Consider the following 23,975-nt stretch of genomic DNA (forward strand, 5'->3'; position numbering starts at 1 on the left):
TAATATTACCCAAGTCAAACATTCAGGGTTTAAAGGCTTTGCATTTGGAATCATTTTCAATTCAAACGACCTGCCAATGCAAGATAGCTATACTCATAGAGAAAGAAAACACTTAGGGAGATACAGACCTCTTTCTTTAGGCTTCTCTGAAACTCTAATTAAATGAAATGGATCTGTGTCTCATGCTCAGCTCTGATTTTTTTCATCCAGTGCATTTGAGAGGCACATTGTGAATATGTATTTGAACATTTTGGTGGTGCTCATTTGTGATGAGTATAGATAGAAATGGAATTCACTCAGTATAAAATGTTTACACGCTACAGTGAGCACGCCTCTGCTCTTTCTGAAAAGAGACAGCACGCCTTTTTGCTTAGTCCAGCTTCTGAGGGTGACATGTCAGGGAGCTCTTCCTGTCATGCAGAAATCCTGAGTTGTACTAGAAAATGGAAATTGCAATTAGAATGGGCGGAACTGAGATCCTGTCTCCTTTCCAGAAACGTGCATATCTCTTATAAGATATCCAAGCTGCATGAAGAATTATTTCAGTCCTCATGTTATTTTTGATTTATGGCCCTAGCAGATTTTATTTTAACAAATATTCCAGATTATTCTAAAGAAGACTCAAAGTAGGGGTTGCTGGGAAACAATGCAATTAAATAGTCTAGAATTGAAAGGGAATCTGGTCTTCTTGGTGGCTCAGATGGTAAAGAATCTGCCTGCAATATGGGAAACCTGGGTTCAATCTCTGGGTCGGGAAAATCCCCTGGAAAACAGAATGGCTACCTACTCCAGTATTCTTGCCTGGAGAACTCCATGGACAGAGGAGCCTGACAGCCTACCGTCTATAGTGTCTTGAGGAGTCAGACACAGCTGAGTAATTAACACTTTTACTTTTTCACTGGTCTGAGGAGTTTTAGATAAGGAAATGGATTGTTTCATTGAAACTACTCCCTTGATATATTTGCTGGAAGGGGAGGGAATAGCCTCTCTCAGCTCAATAGGGAGCTTCTTCCTGTCTCATCATCAAACATTTACCTTTGAGAAGTAAACAGCGAGAAGTGATGCAATGATCATGGCTTACAGCACCTTCACCATCTTCCTCCATATACATAGCAGTTCAGTTTGGAAATGTTTCCAGAGATATAGGCAAGGCAAGTGCACATTCTTCTAAATCCTGTTTTATACTATGCAATCTAGAGCTGATGCTTTTGAAACTTTACCTTCCCAGAGTTTGCCCAGTGACCTGGTTCTGGGGCATTTAAGCTGTGGCTTAAAGGTGAGCATCTACTTTTGTGTTTAAGAATTATTTGGAGTGAGAATCAGGACAGATTAGATGCTGACATGGGAGTGAAGAGATTTTGAATGCCACAGAAGGTATGATAGAACAAGAGCCGAGAAACACTGAACCTGAAAATAGGGTGGTCAGAGCAGTGTGGTAAGTGTGAAGGGGAGGCTCTGGCAATGTGACCAAGGATGGTTGTCAAAATTCATCAGTGCTCTTGATAAAGAGCTGAAAAATTTTATCCTCTATATCAGATGGCTACAGAACCCACATATGTGTTTGTTGCAGCATCTTCTGAAGTTTTTCAAAGATATGGTTTTGCTTTTAGTCATACATTAGTGAATGTTGGAACAGCAATTTCTTTTTTAAAATAAAAGCTCTAAATGTGGCATATTAAGTTCTAAAGAACCAAACGTATTTCTAGCAGTGTTCAACCCTAAACTCCTGGAGTAAGCACAGGAGTAGGTTTGGACTAAAAAGACAGAGTTAATGAGGAAGCAAGTGGCTTATTTAGTTCAGTCAAATCCTACCATTTGCATTGTTCACGTAGAGCATTGCCAAGAGGTAGGGACTAGCTATATAGCATTATGTCACCCCTGAACTCACTTATCAACAGAGCCTGTTTTTTATCTTGATGCTGACAACAGTTTATGGAAAAAGAAAGCAGAATGTAGCAGATCTTAGAGCATTTTTAAAAGTACACCAAGACCTTCTCTTATTTATGTATTGGAGAAAACTAAGCTTGGGAGTAGTCAGCATTCACTTGGCTTTCTCCAGAAGAGATCAGGAAAACTCTTGTGTTTGGACAGGAGCAGAATATTTCTCTTTCTGACCTCCTTGCTGCCCAAGTTTAGAGAGCCCTGAGGAATTTTAGTGATAGCCTAAGAGACAACTCTATATGGAGAGCTAACTGATAACAGTTCTGCCAAATCAATGAGACTAAAAAGTTTCAGATATAATTTGAGTCTGTCTATCTTACACTGAAGGGTTTCTGTGGTGTCTCAGTGGTAAAGAATCCACTTATAATGCAGAAGATGTTGGTTTGATCCCTGGGTCAGAAAGATCCTCTGGAGAAGGAAATGGCTACCCACTCCAGTACTCTTGCCTAGGAAATCCCATAAGCAGAGGAGCCTGGCAGGCCTACAGTCCATGGGGTCGCAAAAAGAGTCAGACACAACTGAGCAACTAAACAACATTGTCCACCAACCATTAATTACACTGTCTGGATATTGATGAACAAGCTCCCAGCATCCTGACTACAGAATCATGGGTGGGGCATTAGAAGAGTCAATGTTCTGGTGAATTCAGATATAGTTTCCCAGTGCATGGAGCCTCTTTCCTTCTACTCCTGTTCAAACTTTCCAGGCTCAGTGGGAGTCCATTGTTCCTAATGTGATCAAAAGACAAGGACTGTGGGAGCCTGCTGATCTCCTTAGGGAGACCTCAGATCCTCATGATGACTTTGAATTTGTTTCATTAATATCTGCCACACTGAACACTTTTCACTTTCTCCTTTGATTATGGAAGCCCAACAGTCTTCACAAAACTTTTTCTGGGTTATCTTCACTACATTGATCTAAATGCCACTTCTTCTAACTGCCTTCAGCACCCAAGATTTGGACAGCAACATGGAGGTTGCTTCTGTTCTGTTTTGTAACCTCTGTTTCATGTGAATTCCTCTTATTTCTCTAACTACATCACAACTTTCTTGAAACCTAGAACCAAATCCTATCTTCTCTTTCAGCTTCTAATACAGAAGACTGACTGAGAGATGAATGGATAGATAGGTTGATAAGAGGAGCTTAGGAACTTCTAAGAATGAATCTCAGCTTGTGAAGTGTTCTTTCTGATTGCACAAAGTCATAAACAGGTAGGGAGATTCACATTTCCAGTTGGTGAGGATCACCTATTCTGTTTATTACCTTTCCCTTTGGAAACCTTCTCACCCTCCCACCTTTCCCCATTCCTTTTATACACCACACTTAAAATTGGAGGCATAACCTTGTTCAAGAATGTGCAAAGCGGGAACATGGTAATGAACTCTTGTTGCTACTATAAACTTGATGAATGGCTTGTGGAGGAAGGGCATTAAATGGCACTCTCAGTCCAGTGATTAGCTCTGCAGCAATCCTCCCTTGGGGCTCATGCAGATCAGCATTGCTTTCATTCTGCTCTAGGTTTCCTGTGAGCTTCATTGATTGTGCCTGGAATTTTTCTGGGTCTTGGCTGGGAGGGTTTCCTAGGTGGTGTTAGTGGTAAAGAACCAGCCTGCCAATTCAGGAGACATAAGAGACATGGGTTCGATCCCTGGGTTGAAAAGATACCCTGGAGGAGGGCATGGCAACCCACTCCAGTATTCTTGCCTGGAGAATCCGCATGGATAGAGGAGCCTGGCAGGCTACAGTCCATAGAGTCAAAAAAGTCAGACACAATTGAAGTGACTTAGCACAGCTGGCTGGAAGGAACAAAGAAGGTCTCTTTGTTTCTTCCCAGCATTCCCACCACCTCCCTGCATCTCTCTTCCCTCAACCCATCTCACTCACGACTCCGGATGCATTTGATCTGGATGAAATATGTGCTGCCTTGACCTGCACGTCCCCCTTGACCTTTGTCTACTTCAGCCTGCAGGGACAGAATCGCCTGTATTCAGTCTCCTGCTTTTTGCCTGAGATACAGATATCCTGTCATGAGAAAGAGTGCTGAGGCTGAATTTGCCCAGATGAGCCATATAATGGCTTTGCTCCTGAAATAGTTGTAAGTGAATTGCAATTTTCAGTGTCCAGTTTTGTTTCTGGGGTACCAATAGAGGGGCTTTCAGAAACTGAGCCAGTTTTCCTAAGTGAATGCTGCTGCTGTTTAGCTGCTGACTTGAGACCAGTCTCCTCTGTCCATGTCATCCCCTTCTCCAGGGGATCTTCCCAACCAGGGGTCAAACCCAAGCCTCCTGCTTGGAGAGTGGATTCTTTACTACTGAGCCACGTGGGAAACCCTTATCTAAGTGACTAGTTTTACTAAGAGAAAAGGAGGACTATTTTTACTATAAATGTGATCTGACAATGACAAAGAGAATAAGAAAATCTTTCCCCTTGATCTATCATTTGGTTAAAACAAGCGAGCACATGTTTACGCATTTGGTCTGTACTTTTCTTTGTCTCATATGTATTTTATTGAACCTGTTCACCACACTTGAACAGGGGCTGGGGGCCATTTCTCTTGAATCCTCCACCATACAGCTCCTTACCCAGGACTAGTATTTTTTAGATCATACTGTTCATTCTGGACCATGGATCAGCAGTGTTGGCGTCACCTGGAAGCTGGTTAACACTGCAGAATCTCAGGTCCCACCCAGATCTCCTTAGTCAGACTCTCTGTGTTAGTTATTTCCCCAGGTGATTTAAAGGCCCATTGAGATCTGAGATACCCCGATGTAGGAGACACTTAGTAGAAACTCATAAGATGCTCATGCATGTACCTAAAAGAAAAAATCCTCCCTTGCAGAGATGAAATTCTATATGTTGACTAAGAAGTTGTAGTTGAATCTATGTGTTACTAGAATGTTAATTCCAAGGAGAGGCAAAGGAGGAGTAGGCAAAAACAGGAAGAAGATAAGCCAATAAATACAGCTGACTTAGGAAATTTTGGTTAATAACTGATGTTTTGATGAAATAGTGTGGACCAGTTTTTGCTAATGGACACAACCTATTGCAACATTTCCTCTTTAGCATGGAAAAGGTTGGCTTCACACTTGGATTGTCATTTCTTGGATCAGACATCCATCTACTCCTAGGACATCTTTTTTTCCCCCACTGCTAAGTGCTCAAGACTGAGTAGAAACTATGAGAAGTACCTGAATATGAAGTTTAGGTATTTGGCAGAAATATAAGGGTTACTTGTTTCTTCTGACTTGGACAATCTATTACTATCCTGTACTGATATGACTGTAAAAATCTCAAGATGTAATGTCTCTTTAGTAAATGAGAGACAGCATTGCAGAAAGCAAAGCATTATATGGAAAAATGCACTGCAAGTGGCATCTGAGAAACCCACCTCCATCACTTCATAGATGTTGATCTCTGACCAATCACCAAACTTCTCTGACTTCCATTTCAAATTCTTGCCCCAGCTGACTTTGAAGGGTGGGTGTGTGAGATTAAATGAGTTAATAGGTATGAGGTAGGAAGCATGTGACTCCTACAGAAAGATTAGCACCCTCCTGTATCATTTATTATTTGGACTACTTTCTTTGCATTCATAGATATAACAGAATAATAGATTACTGTGTGGGCACTGGAGTCAGAAAGCCTGGTTTCCAATCCTGGCCCTACCACTTCTTTAAGAGTGTGACATTGAGCAAGTCACAAAACCCCATTTGACTTCAGTCTCTTCACTATAAAACTTGGACGATGAGGTTATGATAATTAAGTACGATAATGCATGTAAAGTGGCTTATCTCAGTTTCTGCCAAAATAATCACTCAGCAAATGACAGCCAATGGTTGCTGTTCCCCTTAAGAACGCCTTGAGAGTAGAGACTTGGTATCTTCATCTTGTTGCTCAGAACACCTAGCAGTGGTTGGCACATAAGCCTCATCAAATCATTCCTCATCTAATTAATACATTTTTTGACTCAAGAAGAATTGGTGGAATTCTTGACTGATGGACGGATAATGCGTCTCTGAGTCTACCTGGTCTCTCTCTGAGTTGCTCACAAATAGAACAGAGCAAACACAGCAGCACGTACAGCAGTCATAGGAGGTGGCCCTGGCTTGAGGAAGTATATTAGCTCTACAAGCCTCATCCTCACAGGTGCTCAGGAGGGATGGAGATGATAGTCATTTACTCTGTGAACCCTGATCGATCACTTGATGGATTAGCTGGTGTCATTCATCTGGCTGCACTTGTCTGGAGGACTTGACTGAAATCTAGAAATCTCTTCTTCTTAAAAAACTCCAACCAGTAATTTTTGATTTGGCCTCATTTCCTTGAAGTTAGTTTAGAACTTACCCTTTTTTGCAAGATTTGTGTGTGTGTGTGTGTGTGTGGCGGGTGGGGGTTATGGGTCTTGGTGCTGCAGTAAGCAACCATCCTTTCTCCCCCAAAGTGATTGTCTGCTTTACTAAATGAAAAGTCACATCTTAAGTGTCTTGCCTGATTGGAGTGAGAAGTTATATGAAGAAAAGCAGGGAAGGATATGTAGGGGAAAGTATAAGGGGTATGGGGTTTCCCTGGTGGCTCAGTGGTAACAAATCCACCTGCAATGAGGGAGGCACGGGAGTTGCATGTTCAATTCCTGGGTTGAGAAGTTCCCCTGGAGGAGGGCATGGCAACCCACTCCAGTATTCTTGTCTGGAGAATCCTACAGACAGAGAAGCCTGGAAGGCTGCAGTCCGTAGGGTCACAAAGAGTCGGGCATGACTGAAGTGGCTTAGAACATAAGGGGGTACATTGTGAACAAAGACGTGAAGACTGGAACCCCAGTTTTTAACATTCAGTAAAGGAAAAGCAAAGCCAAACAAACACCAGTCTGAGTTCTCCATGTGGCCAGTCAGACAGTGAGGGGACCCATCCTTGGGTGATAGACCCTTGAAGGCATTGATATCTCTGATTACAGGAAACATTGTTTCCTCAAGTTTCTGTCCAGGTACACATGGACTTTGCAATCCAAACAAATAATTCTAGATACGATTTTTCATGTATTAAAGCAAATCTCCTCAAGCACACGTGCCACATTGACTAAAATCCCACCATTAGCAATTCAGTCCTTTGGAGCTGGCATTACCTACTTCATGTCTTTTTAAAAAGCCACGTTGTCTTGGAGGATCTCATTTAGCAACTCCTTAGAATTTCAATGCCATTACATTATTCAGATGTTGTTATCATCACTGGGAAAGAATAACAAAGAATATGATTTAAAAGGAAATGTTGAGAGCCTGATTTGGGGAAGAGATTCTGAAAGGCTGGCAAGGGATCCAAGAGGTAGAGATAACAAATTCACAAACTTGGCCTGCCATTATGTTTCCAGTGTGCCCAGTCCTGGGCTACGTGCTTTGGAGAGGAATCTGAGAAAAGAGAAAGGCAGAGTCTGTAATCCGTATGTAGTTGAGCTGAGACGCCACGGATAGGAAGCAGAGCACAAGTGCTCTCTTAATAATCCATATTTGTATGCACTTTTCACTTTTCAAAGCACGCTCACATCCAAGTGCAAATTACATGTTTATAAAACACTTGGCATCGGCAATTGCTATCTCTATGCCCAGACTCTCTCAGAATCTCGGACCCACTGGTGTGGTTAACTTCCACTTTATTCATTTAGGCTCTTCTGGCATTTATCCTTCACTCTTCCACTTTTACTCTGCCTGTTTAACCCCTGGAATGGTCTGAACTATAAAAACCCATGTCTGATCATTCCGTTTCTGTGTAGGCTAGCCAGAGTGGATCCGAGTAACACAGAGGAAGTTTATGAAGTATAAGATTCAGATAAGTTTTTGTTGTTGTTGTTGGGGGATGGGCAGGCAAATAGGTCCATATCCTATTTGAGTGTTTTACTGTTTAAAGGATTTTATTAAGTCATAAACAGCCCAGATGGATGTGGTTGTGATGGGCATGGGCTAAACGAGGAAATAAAAATAAATAGTTTGTGCATCGATTGGAGCTTGTATTTAGATTGCATCTTTTTTATTTTAGTACCACTCTATAAAAAAAGAAAACCTAGCGAGAGTCTGTAGGGCAGAGCCAGGAGGCTATTTTTAACTGGAATATTATGCTGCCTTAATTTTATCTTCTCTGAGTAGACACAAACATTGAGTTACTGGCAGAGAGAACAAAGAGGCCAGTTCATTTTCTGGTGTATCTGTGAGCCCTAACAAACATACCATGTTCAAAGGTCTTTCCCACAGCTTGCCTTGTCAAGAAAGGTCAGAAGGGCAAGCAGGGCTGAAGCAGAAGTCTTAAAAGATAGAGAAGGTGATGTTGCCTGGCTGTTGATTAGAAAATGGGAGAAGATTGGTATGTGATGGCAAGCCAAAAAAAGCCTGGCTTGAGTAACCTCTGTCAAGTCTTGCCACCTGTAAGTTTTAGCTGCTGAATTAAAGGCACTGAGCAGAGGTCAGCAGGACCATGGATGCCTTAGAGCATCCAGAAGCCAAGAGGCTGGGGGATGCTAGAGATGGAACATGTGAATCTCTACAGAGGGTGTAGCTGTGCTTTCCCAAGCTAGGGAGCATCTTCAGCATGCTTCTTTAGTACCAAAGCTTGCTACTTCACAGTGGGTACTGTGGATTGCTTGTGTCTTTCTCTCCACCACCCCAAATTTGTATATTTAGCCCCCAATCCCCTAAACCTATGGGTGGGTAGAATTTGGAGGTGAGGACTTTGGGAAATGATTGGATAAGGTCATAGGGGTGGACCTCTTGTGATGGGATTGGCATCCACAGCAGGGAATAAAGAGACCAGAGCTCTCTCTTAACCATGTGGTGATACAGAGCAAAAGCAGGGGTAGGTTCACACCAGAACCTGACCAGTCTGGTATCTGATCTTGGACTCACGGAACTGTGAGATTTAAATATTTGTTTAAGTCACCTAGTGCAGTATTGTATTCAATATTACAGAAGTCTGAACCATTTAAGACAACAGGGCTCTCATCTATGAATATGTTCTTTCAGTATTCCCTCCTTTGGAATCCCTTCCAGCAAAGGAAACCCTACACTGCCTTCATGGATAAAGCAAAAAGCACTGAGATATGGATGGTTATAATGAATATAAAGGGCATCCATAAAATGACTAGATCTCAGGAACTCTTGTTTCTTTTATCAGACTCCTCCCCACCCTGAACACATAGAAAGAAATCAAAGTGAAAACAAACTAGCAAAAAGACAAAACAAAGCCAAACTTATAAATACAAAGGTAATAAGTTATTCTCTTTCTGATCTGGGCAGCTATTAGATACTGTAGAGTCTATTTTGAGGCCTCACCTAGAAACAGTTGAAAATAAGGAGACTTAATGGAAACACTAAAACCACACCAACCCTGAAAGTGACAAGAAAACAGCTTCTTGTGTTCTTGGTTGAAGCAGTAAATACAAAAATACTTATTTTCAGAATATTTATGGAGAACAGGAAATGAGATAAGGACTTTCACCTCTTAGACACTAACTCATGTTTGACCCAGGTCAATAATGACAACTTAATTGGCCCAGCTCTTAGATTTCCCAACTGCTGACTAAGTTAATTGATGACTTAACAGGCAGCTGGGTTTGCAGAACCGTGAACTAAAGCCAACCTCAGCAGGATCTTTACCCAGAAATGAGTTGGCATGTGGAAACTTGAAGGTGAAGAAAATGCTCCAAGAAGAGGTTTCTTCTCCTCTATAACTGTCCCAGTGGAAAGTGACTCTAGGTTTTGGTTTATGGCAATTTCAAATGCTTAGGCACTCTTGTGTCTCTCTTGCAGTAGAAATCCTCTCTTCTAATTTTAAATGACATCACAGGAAGCTTTTACAGCCTTAATCCTCCCCTTTGTCACTTGTTACTTTAGTAAGGTAGAATGATTCTGGGAAAAGGTAGACACCAACAAAAAGCAAGCCTTGTGTAGCAGAAAGGGCCAGATTACCTTGGGTTCAAATTCTAGCTTTACCACAAAAGAACTCTGAGGCTGGTTGATTGCTCACCTTTTCTGAATGTCAGTTTCCCTGTTTGTAAAGAGCAGATTCACTGAGATGTGGTATTTGAAACACCTGGCCCCAAATAGGTGCTGAGAAATTGTTGGTTTTAGAAAATCAACTTTATTGAAGTGTAACTTGAATAATTCTATGTGCTCATTTCGACTGTTTGAGGAGTTTTTGCAAATTCATGTATTTTGTAACATGTATTTTTCTTAGTCAAGATACAGAACATGTTCACCAGCCTAAAAGTTTCTTTGATGCCCCTTCCCAGACAATCCCCACCATCACCCTTTACCCCAGCAAGTACTGATGTGCTTGCTTCCTGTCACCATAGATTGGGTATATTAATTCTTCAAGTTTTTTATAAATAAAATTATTTGATGTATGGTATATTCTCTTGTGTTTGCTTCTTTGCCTTAGTATAATGCCTGAGACCTAGCCATGTCATTGTGTTAATAGTTTATTCCTTTTTATTTATTATTCATATTGTGTTGTGTGAATAGAACACAATTTGTTTATCCAGTAACTTGATGATGAATATTTGAATTGTTTTTAGTTTTGGGCTATTATGAGTAAATCTGTTTTGAGTATTCTTGACCAAGGCTTTGTGTGGACATATGTTTTCACTTCTTTTGGATAGTTTATAAGAAGCTGTCAAACTGTTTTCCAAAGGGGTTGTACTATTTTGCAGTCTTACCAGATACATTGGATCATTCCATTCATTCCAAGGCTTCATCCATGCCTGCTCTATCAGTCTTTAATTCTAGCCGTTCCAGTGAGTATGCTATGGTATTTAAGGTTTTACATTGCATATCTGTAATGACCACTGATGTTGAACATCATTTCATGTGCTTATTGTTCATTTCTATTGTTCATCTTTGGCCCATTTTTAATTAGATTGTTCATCTACTTGTTTTTCCCTTTTAAGAGTTCTTTATATCTTCTTTTTACAAGTCCTTTTTCTGAGTGTGTTTTGGAAATATTTTAGTCCCTGCCTGTGGCTTGGTTTTTCATTTTCCTGATAGCTGTACTTTTGAAGAGCAGAGATTTTATTTTGATGAAGTCAAAAGTTTTGAAGTTTTAGCTTTTACATTTAAGTCTATGATCTGTTTAGAGATAAATTTTGTGTATGACATGAGGTAAGGGTTGAGCTGTATTTTTTTTTTTCCTATATGAATACCAAGTTGCTTCACCACCATTTGTGGAAAAAAAAATATTATTTTCCTTATTGTAATCAACTCTTTCAAGATATAGAGGATGAGGGATCATTTCCCAACTCATTCTGTAGTACCACTAAAACAAAGCCAAAAAAAGCAATTACAAGAAAAGAAATATACAGACTAACATCTCTACAAATATAGACACAAAAATTCTTAACAAAATATTAGTAAATCAAAACCTGTGAACATAAATGGATTTTGATGAATCTAAGTCAGATAGTTTTATTTAGTTGCTCCAAATAACCCATGTAATTTCCATCACACTCACTGTGACACTCAAACTTGTCCTCACGGCCTACAAGTTTCTCCATGACCTTATCCCAGGTTCTTCTCTGATCTTATCTCCTGCCATGTCCCTTTTGTTGATCCTCCTTCAGCCACACCACAGTAGACACACTGTACATTTGTGATAAATACTCTTTCTACAAATTGGATTCAGACTTAAATATCATCCATCTCAGTGGGTTTCAACTGTGGAAATATATTAAAATCATCAAAGGAGTTTTAAAAAATGATCAGTGCTTGGCCCCACCCTAGAAAAATAGAATGAAAAGTCCCTGTAAGTGACAGTTAAATTTCTAGATTACTTTAAAAGTTCCCCAGGGGTTTGTAAAGTGCAGTACAACCTGAACCTCCTGATCACTACCCCCACCCCACACCCCCGCCACCCCACTGGGTATTCAGATTCCCTCTTCCTATTCAGAGGTCCAGCCACTCCAACACTGGCCACCAGTTTCTTACCAGGAGCTTATAGAATCATCAGTCTTTCCTTCTTGCTTTATTTCAGTAAGTGGGACTCAAAGCTTCTTTGCTCATTAACTTTCAGAATCACAGGTCAGAGTAAGAAGAGGCCTAAGTTATCTAACAAGGAGGTGCTTAAGGAGGCAAAGCAGATTGGAACCCAAATTTTCTAGCCCCAGTGCCATTAGTATTTTAGTTACCTGGCTTTTCCCCTTTCTCTGTGCTGAGTGAGGCTGAGGAATATAGAATTGGGAGGATCTTCAGCTTTTTAGTATGCTTGCAACAGTTTTCATTCAATAAATCTCTCCCTCTAAAAGTCCCTCTGTTAACTTTTCTTCCCCCAGTGATCTGGGAATGGAGGCTGGAGTGTCAGACTAGAATTCTCATTTTTATATGCAAATAAATCACTTGATTATATTTTTTGTCCTTATGTTATGATGAATATTTCAAACGAATTTTATATGGTTCATATTTATGGTTTGGGAGCTATTTCACATTTTGGCTCATTGCCGTCTCATCTGCATATACCATATCTCAGCTGATGTTGATTGGTCTCATTTACATATTCATCATGCTCCTATTTTCAAAGATATTTTGTTATACACTGGCTTTTCTTCCCCCTCCAGTGTTATAATACCACATAGATGTGTTTTTAAATTGCACTCATTTCCATACACAAATTTTCTGGTTACCATAAATCACCACATTGTCACCTCCTCCCCCCACCCCCATTTAGTATAATCTTCACACTTTATACCAAGCTGACATATGGTTCCAAAGTAATTAAAAACAATGTAAACAGTTTACAGTGCACTTTGCAAAGCCACTTCACACTGCAGAGAGTTTAATGATTTCCTTTTCCCCTAGTCAGTCCCAAAGCAGTGAAGAGTCAGGAGGTTTGAGATAGTGATGCTGATGAAAAAAGCTAAGGTGTGACAGTGATCAGTTCACTTCTAATGGAGAAGCTCCTGCTCCACTTCTGTCAAAAGACTCGGTTCCCTCTTGACTTCTTACGGAAGAAGCAGAAAGGGTGGGTTAAACTGGATTAATGAACAAATGGATTAGCACAGATTGGGGCAGAGTTACTGGATTCTTTCAGTTATTCTAAGAGGTGGAAGGGGGACAAATCAAACTTAGCAAACCCCCAACCACCAAGGCTACAGAGCCTTCTCTCTTTACGATGAGAAGAGGACTAATTTTCTCTTTTTGACATTCATAGTTTGCCCAACTACCAGGATCTAGACTTCACTTATTTATTTATTTTTTTCAGTTTTGTCTGTGAATCTCCCTTCTCACTTTCAAATCCCTGTGGCTAGGGTAGATATTTTCAGCTTTAGGAATGGAGCCCATTACTCAAGTCACAGCTAATTTGAACATCACATTCTCTTAGCTGCTGTGGTTGGTCCAGGGATGGTTGTGTGATTTAAACAAGTCAGACTTAAATCTTAAGACTTTTGTGGGATTGAGCATGAAAAAGGGCAGTGCTCACACCCTGAATAGAACCTGAGACAGTGTCTGAAGGCAGGACTGCTACTGCTTTTTCCCACCAAGGATGGGGCTCAAGGCTGGAATGACCACAGTGAAGGGAGACCAGAGAGAGGGGGAGAAGCTGAGTCCTGAGGACACTGAACCTGAACAGAGCTGTTTCTAAAGTCATTCCTTCTTGCCGAATGTCAAGTTAAATGAGCCATTAAACTCCCTTCTTTCCCTTAAGCCAGTTTTAGGTTTATTTTCTTTGACCTCACACAACAGAAAGAGCCCAAGCAAATACAATGTTTGTATCGCTTATTTTGCACATATTATCTTGTGCCTTTTTGTCCTGAGTCATATTTTAAGCTATAGCTATACAAATGCCTAGATCATAGTAGAGTCTCAGCCAGTGTTTACATGTCTATCAGCTCCTATGTTTTTTATTATTTTCATTCCTATGATAAATGTTCCTATTATTTATCCTATCGTTCCTGCCATGCCATTAGTATTTTTTGTTTGTATCCAGGTAGTTTCTCTCTCCAACTAGTTATATTTGTTTGCCATCTTTATTCATGCATCTATCAGACATTTATTGTAGGTATCTGACTGTATGAGACACCAAGGATCCAGTACTGGGTGAAAGCAGTCATGTCCTCGTGCTCATGGAGCTTAGGGGAGTCAGAGATTAGTTAAACTATGGCATAAAAAGTGCAAGAGTGCTAAAGTGCCAGTCACCACATAGAGACTCGTGGTGATAGGAGGGTGGTCTACATTAGTAGGGGGGGTTTGTCCTGGCTGAGGAGGTCAGGGAAGGCCTTCCTAGGCAAGTGACACTGGTGGGGGAATCTGCAGCAGAAGGAGGAACTGACTAAATTAAGAGGACAGAGTAGACAGAAGCTCTTGTCAGAAGGAAGAGCACATGCCAGGCAAGGCCCATGGTGGGCAGTGTAGCATGGTACACGGAACTGAAAAAGGGCTTAGCAGAGCAAAGGAGAAAACATGAGAGGTCTATTCTAGTTGCTTCTCTCTCTCTTTTTAAATTTGTTTATTTTTAATGCGAGGATAATTACATTACTGTGTTGGTTTCTGGCATATTGCAACATGAGTCAGCCATAGTCATACATACGTCCCCCCTGTCTTGAACCTCCCTCCCACCTCCCACTCCTCTAGATTGTCACAGAATGCTGAATTTGAGCTCCCTGTGTCATATGGCAAGTTCCCACTGGCCGTCTAATTTTGCATATGGTAATGTCTATGCCTCCATGCTACTCTCTCAATTCGTCCCCCCTCTCCTTCCCCAACTGTGTCCACAAGTCTCTTCTCTATGTCTGTGTCTCCATTGCTGCCCTGCAGATAGGTTCATCCTACCATCTTTCCAGATTCCATATATATGCGTTAGTATATGATACTTGCTTTTCTCTTTCTGAGTTATTTCACTCTGTATAACAGGCTCTCGGTTCATCCACCTCATTAGAACTGAGTCAAATGCATTCCTTTTTAGGGATGAGTAATATTCCTTTGGGTATGTGTACCACAACTTCTTTATCCATTCATCTGTAGATGGACATCTAGGTTGCTTTCATGTTAATTTCTTTTTTATGTTCAGAGCAGCAGCAAAGTATGTAGTGTGTGTGTGTGTGTGTGTACAGGTATACACATGATTAGGTATAAATTTAGAAAATATCACTCTGGTTGTCATGTAGAAGATAGATGGGGCAGCACAAGAAGAAGCCTGGTACAGTTTTCCAGGGAAGGACAATGGTAGCTGGAGAAGGAGATGGGTAGACAGGTCAGAAGTATAATCAGGAGATTAAAAACAACAGGACTTGGTGTTGTACTTAATACAAAGTTAAGGTACACTCTGGCTTTGCTCTTAAATAGTAATTCAGGGATGTGGAGGAAACCTGTAAATTCTGAATACAATCTGATATATATGCTGTTGCTACTACAAGCACAAGATTATGGTTGGGAAGCGCGGAGAGAGTTCTGGAAAAGCTCTAGTCTACAGTGGGGGGAGGGGAGTAAACATTTCATCCAGCTCCTGGAGGACAATCAGGATTCTACCAAGTGGAATTTTAAGTAGAAGGACAGCATCTATACAAGAGCAGTGAAAATATATTTGTTCACTTGTTCATTTATACATTTACCTGTACCTATTTTTTGGTCTCTCTATGTGCCAGGCATTATCCAATGGACCAGCCATCACATTCTAAATAAGCAATATGATATCTGGGAATGGCAGTGCTTGGGACATGGCAAATATTCCTGCCTAAACGTGTGGGCTACACTGTGTATGTTGGGAGATATGAGCTTTGATTTCTGTGTCAGAGGCTTATGGTTCTTAGAAGTTCTTCTGCAAGGGACTTTGAGCAAGACAGGTCTGGAAGCAGAGTGGTGGGAGGCTGGACCTAGGACAGAGTAGCCTTATGCAGTAGGCTGTGCAAGTGACTTTGAACCTCACCGCTGCAGGAGTAAGATGAGAGAATAGGGCTCCAGAGGTATTTGTGAGGGGTGGCCAATAGGACTGGAAGAGCACCTGCATAGCAGGGAGAGAGAAGGCAAGTGAGTCATGGGATTTTCTTGCTTGGGAATCTGGGCAGATGGTGATGCCTCACTGGGCAATATGAGGAGATCAGAAATTTAAGGATAGAGATAAGGAGTTTGTCTGAATATGAGGCACTTGCAGTTCACTTAGGGGTAGATCTTGAGGAATCTCTCCATTTCAAAGCAAGAATTATGGCTTCAGAGGAGAGGTGAGTTTAGACAGATGCAGATTTAGGAGCCCTGGTAGTAAGACATTATTTAATAAATAATGATTTGAAGGTGTGAGTATAAAGAAAGAAATTGGCCCCAAAATGGGCCCCCAGAACACCTGAACTTTTGAAGGGCAGCTGAGGAATAAGAAAGGAACTGGTTATGGAGTAGTCTGGGGTGTTCAGTAGGCAGGCAGAAGGGTGAGGTGTAACTAAAGCAAAAGGGGAAAGAGTAATGAGAAGGCTGGCATGAATGGTCAGTGTAGTCAGAAGCTACCTGTCAGTTAAGTGCTAAGAGGACAAAGCAGAAGTCATCAGTTCTGGCAGTCTGGGTGTTATTTGGGACCTTTGATAGAATAATTTAACAGTGTTAGAGAATGTGTGGTCGAATAACAATTGGACAGGAGTGAGGAGAGACTGAACAGAAAGGCTGAGCGGAATGCAGGCTGCATTTCAGAGGAGTGGTAGTGATGAGGAAGAGAGAGGAAGGGGGAAGAGAAGGAAGGCAGGATTTATCCAGAAAGTGTTTCCCTCTTCTTTTTAATAAGCATATGTGAAACTAGGCCACATGTGTAGAATGAATGAAAGGGATTTTGTGATTTGTGGAGAGGGAGATATTGAAAAGGAAGCCAGTAGTTATAAAGTTCAGGAAACTGGTTAAAAACCGGAAGAATAAAATAAATGAAGAAGAGAGATCTGGAAAGATCTGATCTGAACTCATCAGGGACCAAGATGAGGAGGTGAGACAAAGGATGAAAGTGTGCCTAGGGCTGGAAGGGTACAAATCGTCTGTTCAGAGTTTGGTTTAGTGTTGGCTCCTCTACTCAGGAATGCTTTCTTAGGACATGAAACGTACTGCAAAAATAAGATTTATTTATTTATTTATTTTTGGCATCTGTATCAGTACAGGCTGATTCATAAAAGCACCTGGTAGAAATGGACATCCTGTGACTGAGGAAGCTGAGTTTCAAAACCAGCTGCTCTGTCTCTGGGATTATTGCTACGTCAGCTCGGATCAACCTTCTGTCACCAGAGGACGTTCTCATGGGAGACTGAGCACCCAATGAGGGGTCAGTCACATTTTCTGGATTTAATTATATTAAGGTAAATTATTTGTACCTGGTATTGCTGTCCTTAGAATGATTTCTATGCGATTTTACAGACTGGTTGAAGGGGCGAGACCTACCCGATCATCGTCAAATCTCTGTTCATTCCAGGCAGGGTAATGGCTGATCCACTCAGGAATACATGTTGAGCCAAAAACTCTCCTACACTATTCCTTTCCTGTTTTCCTTGGTGAACTCTGCTCAGATGAGTGCCCCATCCTGCAATTCCTGTGCGTGCTGATTGTCTTCAAGAAGGTAAACCCTGAAGACCACAGGTCTTCAACTGGGCTCCCATCCAATAGGGAGACGCTTGCCTGTAGATCACATAAGCCATCCTGCACTATAGAAACGCCTCCCTTGATATACAGATGAGGACACCACAGCTCTCAGAGATAAACTGATTTAATCAAGGTGACACAGTTAAGTTCACATTAAAACTAACAAACATAGGATTCTGACCAACCTCTTCTAAGCAAGTGACTTAACCACTGAAATATGTTGTTACTCTCTCTGCTTTGTGTTTCTTTCATTAATGGATTTCTTTCTCACTTCCTCAGACCTGGGCAAGGGTTCTTTCTAAAAGGCAGGTGAAAGAATCAAGATAAAAATTTACTGGCTTAAAGAAGGAAAAACATATATAACTGAGAGAGGGGTGTTGCTTATTCTTATAATGAAAAAAACGTTCCCTTCTGTGTAATCCATCTAATCTATTGGTGTACTTACTGGCACTTAAGTTCTGGATTCTGGCTGCTACTACTTTTTCCATTTCTTAAAGCCTGGGGGATGGGATCAAATACCTTCAAAAGCAGAGTGGGTTACCATAAGCATGAAAGAATTTGCTGCTTTTTGTTGTTGTTGTTACTTTGTACCCCACTTTGAGAAAAGCTTATTTGGGGAAACCCATACATTAAGCTAGTCCAATAAAACTCAAATGCTGAAGATTTAAAAAAACACACACACAAATATTTACATTAACAAAGTCTTCTCTTTTCAAAGGAAATCATCTTCAGTGCTCTAAACTTTCCCAATACTTCTGAATGTTTATCTGTCATTTACCACTTGTCAGCAAGGCTTAGGGACAAGAAGTCCACAAAATCTCTAAAGCCCAAATGTTAGTCCCAGCTGTTAATTAAAAATTAATCAGAAATAATAGTATCTTTAAAAATAATGAATGTCAGCAGAGAAAATAGGCTTTGGTTTATAAAAATTCCACTCACAGGTACTTTGGGAACAAAAGAAAGAAAGTGAAAGTGTTAGTAGCCCAGTCTGTCTCTTTGCAACCCCATGGACTGTAGCCTGCCAAGTTCCTCTGTCCCTGGGATTCTCCAGGCAAGAATCCACTAAAGTGGATGCCATTTTCTTCTCCAGGGATTCTTTCTGACCCAGGGATCAAACCCATGTCTCTTGCATTGCAGGCAGATTCTTTACCATCTGAGCCACCAGGGAAGCCAAATTTTGCACCAAAAAAGTGAGAATTTTTTGGATTGAACTTATGCCTGTTTCAGTGGCCATGCGCTGAAAGATTCCACAAGTTTAGGAAATATGGAAAGGAAATGCAATTGGATAAGGTGTAAAACCTTTGCTTGGTGTGTCATTCTAGTTCCTAAGCATAAAGAATCATGCTAGATGTGATCTGAGGTTGCTGCCTATAGCCATTCAAAGCACCCCCACACTCCTCGGGTACATACATTTTCTCCAGGTCTCCAAATCCTGAAAAGGCTCCTTTTGGGATGACTCGAAGCTTGGTGAGAACAAACCTCCTGAAAAGAGAGTGGACATAAAATATCACAACCTATCCATTAATCGATTAGTCATTGAGTGCCTAAGGTATAACAGCAGATGACAAACAGCCAATGCATACTATGTGCTTGCCATTTAGTAATGGTTATAATTGCTTCTCCACAAAGCAGTGATATGGGCACTATCGTTATCCCTCTTTTGCATAAGAGGAAACTGAGGTTTAGGGAGGGTTAAAAATCTTACCCAGGGTCAGGTGGCTAATATGTGGCGGAGTTAGGATATGAGCCATCACTACTCCATGTTGCATCCTCTAGCCCTATGTGAGTCTCCTCCTTTTTCTCTATTCCAACTCTTAATACCTCCTCCCTGTTGTCCTCAGCTGACTTTGCTTACTTCAGAAAAAAATGAAACCATCAGAAGAGAACGTCCTCATGCTGTCACATGGCTCCCAGTTAACCTCTCACCTGCACCTAGGCTTATTATACACCCTACCCCACTTCCTGTTACTATGGGAGAGCTGTCCAGGGTCCTGACTAAAAAAACAGCTCCTCTGATCCACATCATATCTTTCTCCTTGCCTTGTGAAGGTAGCCACTACAGCAGCTTCCCTCTTCTTTCATACATTTCATTCACCTACTTTTTCTTCTTTATTGGATCCTGCCCATCAGTATACTAACATGCCTTAATTTCTCCCGTCTTAGAAAAATCTTAACCTCATCCATCTTCAGCTTTTGCCATTTCCTTCTGCTGGAAAAATTTCTCATGCTTGCCTCAATATTCCTTCCAATGGCTTCTCATCTTAGCCAAGAAAAAATAAAACAGATAGTATATAATGGCCTTCAGGATCCTACAGGATCTTCCCACTCTCCTTTCCCATAGATCCTCTAACTTCAATTTTGACATCCCACACCACGATTATTTCATTCTCTTCACAGTAATCTCTTGCTATTCTTTGTACAGGTTAGGTTCCTTCTTGCCTAATATTTCTGCATTTGCAATTCTCTCTTCCTGGAGAATTCTTCTCTCATATTTTTTCTGGCTTGCTCCTTCAGCCAGCTGCTTGCTCAAATGTCACTTTCTCAGTAAAGCTTTCCCTAACTACTCTATTTAAAATGATAGCTTCCCCAACTTAGACCGTTAGCCTTAGCTTTCTTCTTAGTACTTCTGATATGTTTAATCTTCTATTTATTTATCTACTTATATATTAATATATTTACTTATCTTTTACCCAAAACTAGAATGCAAGTTCTGTGAGGGCAGGGATTTTTGTCTGATTTGCCTGCTGCTGTATACCAAATGCCTGGAACAGTGAATGGTGTATGACACATATTCAGAAAAATGTTTCTTGAATGGCTGTTGAAGTCTGAGAGTTCTAGGCTTGAGGGTAGAATTACAAGTGACCCTTTGGGAATCTATAACAGGAATACTATTTCTGCTCCCTCTCACTTTCCTTGCTTTGCAATTGGTTAATAGGGATTTGGTTTTCCCCCTACTATAATCCTTCCTTCTGCAAGGCAGTCTGTTAGTGGGAATTCAGTGTGGACTTGAATAGTTTCACAAACCTTCTTTACATTAGTCTCCTAATTTTTAAAATTGGTTTTAGTGAGATTCCTGTTTCAAAAAGTTATTGTTCAGGCAAGCAGTTCTTTTCTTCCACTTTGTTTGTTTGCCTTTCGTTGCCATGTCCTCACCATTTCCAGGGTGAGGACTCATGAGAGAGAATTCTGTGTACTGTTCTTGCTCTGGAGGACTTTATATACATGGGAAGGCAAAAAATAGAAGCCTTGGAATCACAAGAAAACAGATGTGGGATAGAGTTGATGTAACAACTATAAGTGTTATACAAGGATTCAAATGTAAAACTCCCATAGTACATAAATAAATATATATGCAGAAGGTTGGAAGAAGTGTGTGAGCTTGAGCCTGGCTCTCAAAACTATCAGATCATATTATGCTAAAAGCATAGTCTCTATGAAAGTATTTGATCTAATTTAAGGTTGAGTGTAATGGTTCTGGAACAATGTAGCTTATTGAATGCTCATCTAAAAAGAAGCAAGGTCAGTTCATATTCTCTTAATGTACTCAATCTTAGTTAAAATAGACAAATTCCTTTTGTTCCTATTTATTACAAGACAGAAAAATTATGAAAACAAACTGGTAAAAGCAAAGAATAAAATTGCCTTAAACTACTTAGTCTAAAACTTCAAGGGAGTTGAAATACTAAGGTAAATACTAGTTAGTAAGACATGCAAAGAGTGGAATCTTGTATAATTGACTTTACTTGATAAAGAGTCAACTAGATAGTTCTTTTTGATTCAACTTTAGTATCAAGCACATGTTCTAAAACTTTCAATGTCTATTCCTGTATTAAGTGGTTCAAACTAATTAATAAAATTAAATCTTATTGAAGATTTAAAGTCTTCCATCTCCTGAAAGGCTATAAATTAGATCCACTAAAGATCACCCAGAAGTCTTATGTAAAACATAGCCAATATTGTTTCAGTTGCATAGCTGAGCTTATTAAAAAGTATAAGAAATTTCTAGGGACCTAGAGTAAAATAACTGAATACCAGATGGAAACTGGAATCACGAATGCAAACAGAATTCTAAGAAGGTAAATTGAAGTCAGTGTATTCTGGGGGTGTCAGGGGGAGGAGGGGATAAAGGAAAGGAGTTGGGAGACGGGTGTCTGGACTTGGTAGACAAGGCATTTGTGTTTTAATCCCATGAGATGAAATATGGGAGTTGGAGTGCAAAGATTTATTTACGTGTGTCATTGTCTGTCTACCTGCCTATCTGTCTACCTATCTATCATATGTGCTTTCTAGAAAGAAAGTGGAGAACATCAATTTTCAATGAAATAACATCTGGAGAATTTCCATAATTTATGAAAGACATAAATGCTCAGATTCAGAAACCTCAACAAGTCTCAGGAAGGGAAACAGATAAATCCATTGTCAGATACCTGTGAATTAAAACTGTAGAGCAAAAAAGAATTTTTTAAAAATGCAAACAGAAGGAGAAAAGTCATTATCTTCAAAGGAAAAAATATAATTAGAAAGCTTGGTAAAAATATCTTCAAAATTATTAGAGAAAATAACTGCCAGTTTAGAGTCCCATTCCCAGAAGTAGTCATTCAGATGTGGGGGTAAAATAAAAAGACTTTTAGAAAAGTTTAATTCACCCTTAACAAAGTTTTAGAAAAAAAATTCCCTTAGAAAATAATTTAACCCAGTAGGAAGGCTCAAAAACAAGAAGGAATAGTGAACAAAGAAATTAGTACTGCTTATTGATCGGGTAGATTTAAATGATTGGAAAACTCACCTATTTAATAAGGAACACTAAAAAAAAATACTGACCAAGTCCAGTCATGATAAACATTTTGACACACAAGAAAAAGGAAGAATATTGTTAATCTGATAAGGAGTAAATTCTATCTACCACTACAATAAATACATCATACCCCATGATGAAATATTAGACACATCCCTTTTAAAATTAGAAATGAGGCAAGGATGCCTGCTGTTGCATCTTCCACTCAGCATTGCACTAGGCACCCTAGCCTATACAGTAATATAAAAAAAAGAAAAGATATATTAAGATTATTGATGAAAAACTGTCATTGTTTATAGATAAAATAATTGTCTATAAAGCAAACTCTAACCTAAGAGATCAGTCAGTTCAGTTCAGTTCAGTCGCTCAGTCGTGTCCAACTCTTTGCAACCCCATGAATCGCAGCACGCCAGGCCTCCCTGTCCATCACCAACTCCCGGAGTTCACCCAAACTCATGTCCATCGAGTCAATGATGCCATCCAGCCATCTCATCCTCTGTTGTCCCCTTCTCCTCCTGCCCCTAATCCCTCCCAGCATCAGGGTCTTTTCCAATGAGTCAACTCTTCGCATGAGGTGGCCAAAGTACTGGAGTTTCAGCTTCAGCATCATTCCTTCCAAAGAACACCCAGGACCAATCTCCTTTAGGATGGACTGGTTGGATCTCCTTGCAGTCCATGGGACTCTCAAGAGTCTTCTCCAACACCACAGTTCAAAAGCATCAATTCTTTGGCTCTCAGCCTTTTTCACAGTTCAACTCTCACATCCATACAACCACTGGAAAAACCATAGCCTTGACTAGATGGACCTTTGTCAGCAAGTAGTAGAACTAATAAGAAACTAGTTGGGTAGGTGGCTGTATAATTAACACACTTAATTTTCATTCTTATATTATTTTAAAGTGTATCTCTATCAATGGCCATAAAACTTATGTTTAAGGGAAATCACACTGTTGTAAAAATATCAGTTTTAATCCACATTAACACAGAAATTAAATGCAAGACCCCTATAAGACATAATAGTTTTTGTTGTTTCTGTTGATACATGTGAATGGAAATTGACTAGGTGGTTAATATTTATATGGAAGAGCAGTTTTGAAGAATAGCCAAAACAATTTTGAAGAAGTAAAACAAGATTGGGAGAATTGGCATAATAGGTGATGTGATTTTTATAAAACTATAGTGATTAAAATGCTGTGGTATTGACAGAGATTAAATAGTAGACCAGTGGAAAAGAAAACAAATATAGAATAGACCATTAAACAAAAGAAAATGACATGTGAGAGAGTAGCATTAAAAATCTAGGGAGGAAATGTGGATTAATCAATAAATGCATAAATGATTGATTATCCTTGTGGATAAAAATAAAACCTTTATTATCATATTAAAATCTCAATTCCAGGTTTATTAAAAATCTAAATGGGAAAAATCAGTACTTTAAAACTTTTAAATGAAATGTAACATTCTATTGAGAAAATTGTGTTTTAAAAAGATACGAAAATTGTACACCAAAATTGTAAAGCTAATAGATTTGACTATAGTAAACTTAAAATTTCTCAAAAACAAAGATAAAATGGGGAAGTAGACTGGGGAAAGATATTTGCAACACATACAACTAACAAGGGTTAGCATCCAAAGTACAAAGAACTTTACTAAATAATGAGAAAAATACAAAG

The 23,975-nt window shown here is 39.9% G+C and overlaps 1 protein-coding gene across 1 annotated transcript in view; it reads right to left on the minus strand.

Annotated features, from left to right (window-relative positions):
* The window catches only part of FSHR (follicle stimulating hormone receptor), a 191,327-nt gene that overhangs the window by 98,914 nt on the left and 68,438 nt on the right, over positions 1-23,975 (minus strand). The window contains exon 2 of the mRNA XM_040224770.1: positions 18,918-18,989. Within this exon, the coding sequence (XP_040080704.1) occupies positions 18,918-18,989 (72 nt within the window). The remainder of the gene's footprint in view (positions 1-18,917; positions 18,990-23,975) is intronic.

This window comes from Oryx dammah, unplaced genomic scaffold, assembly GCF_014754425.2.
Source record: "Oryx dammah isolate SB20612 unplaced genomic scaffold, SCBI_Odam_1.1 HiC_scaffold_25, whole genome shotgun sequence".
Classification (NCBI taxonomy): Eukaryota; Metazoa; Chordata; class Mammalia; order Artiodactyla; family Bovidae; genus Oryx; species Oryx dammah.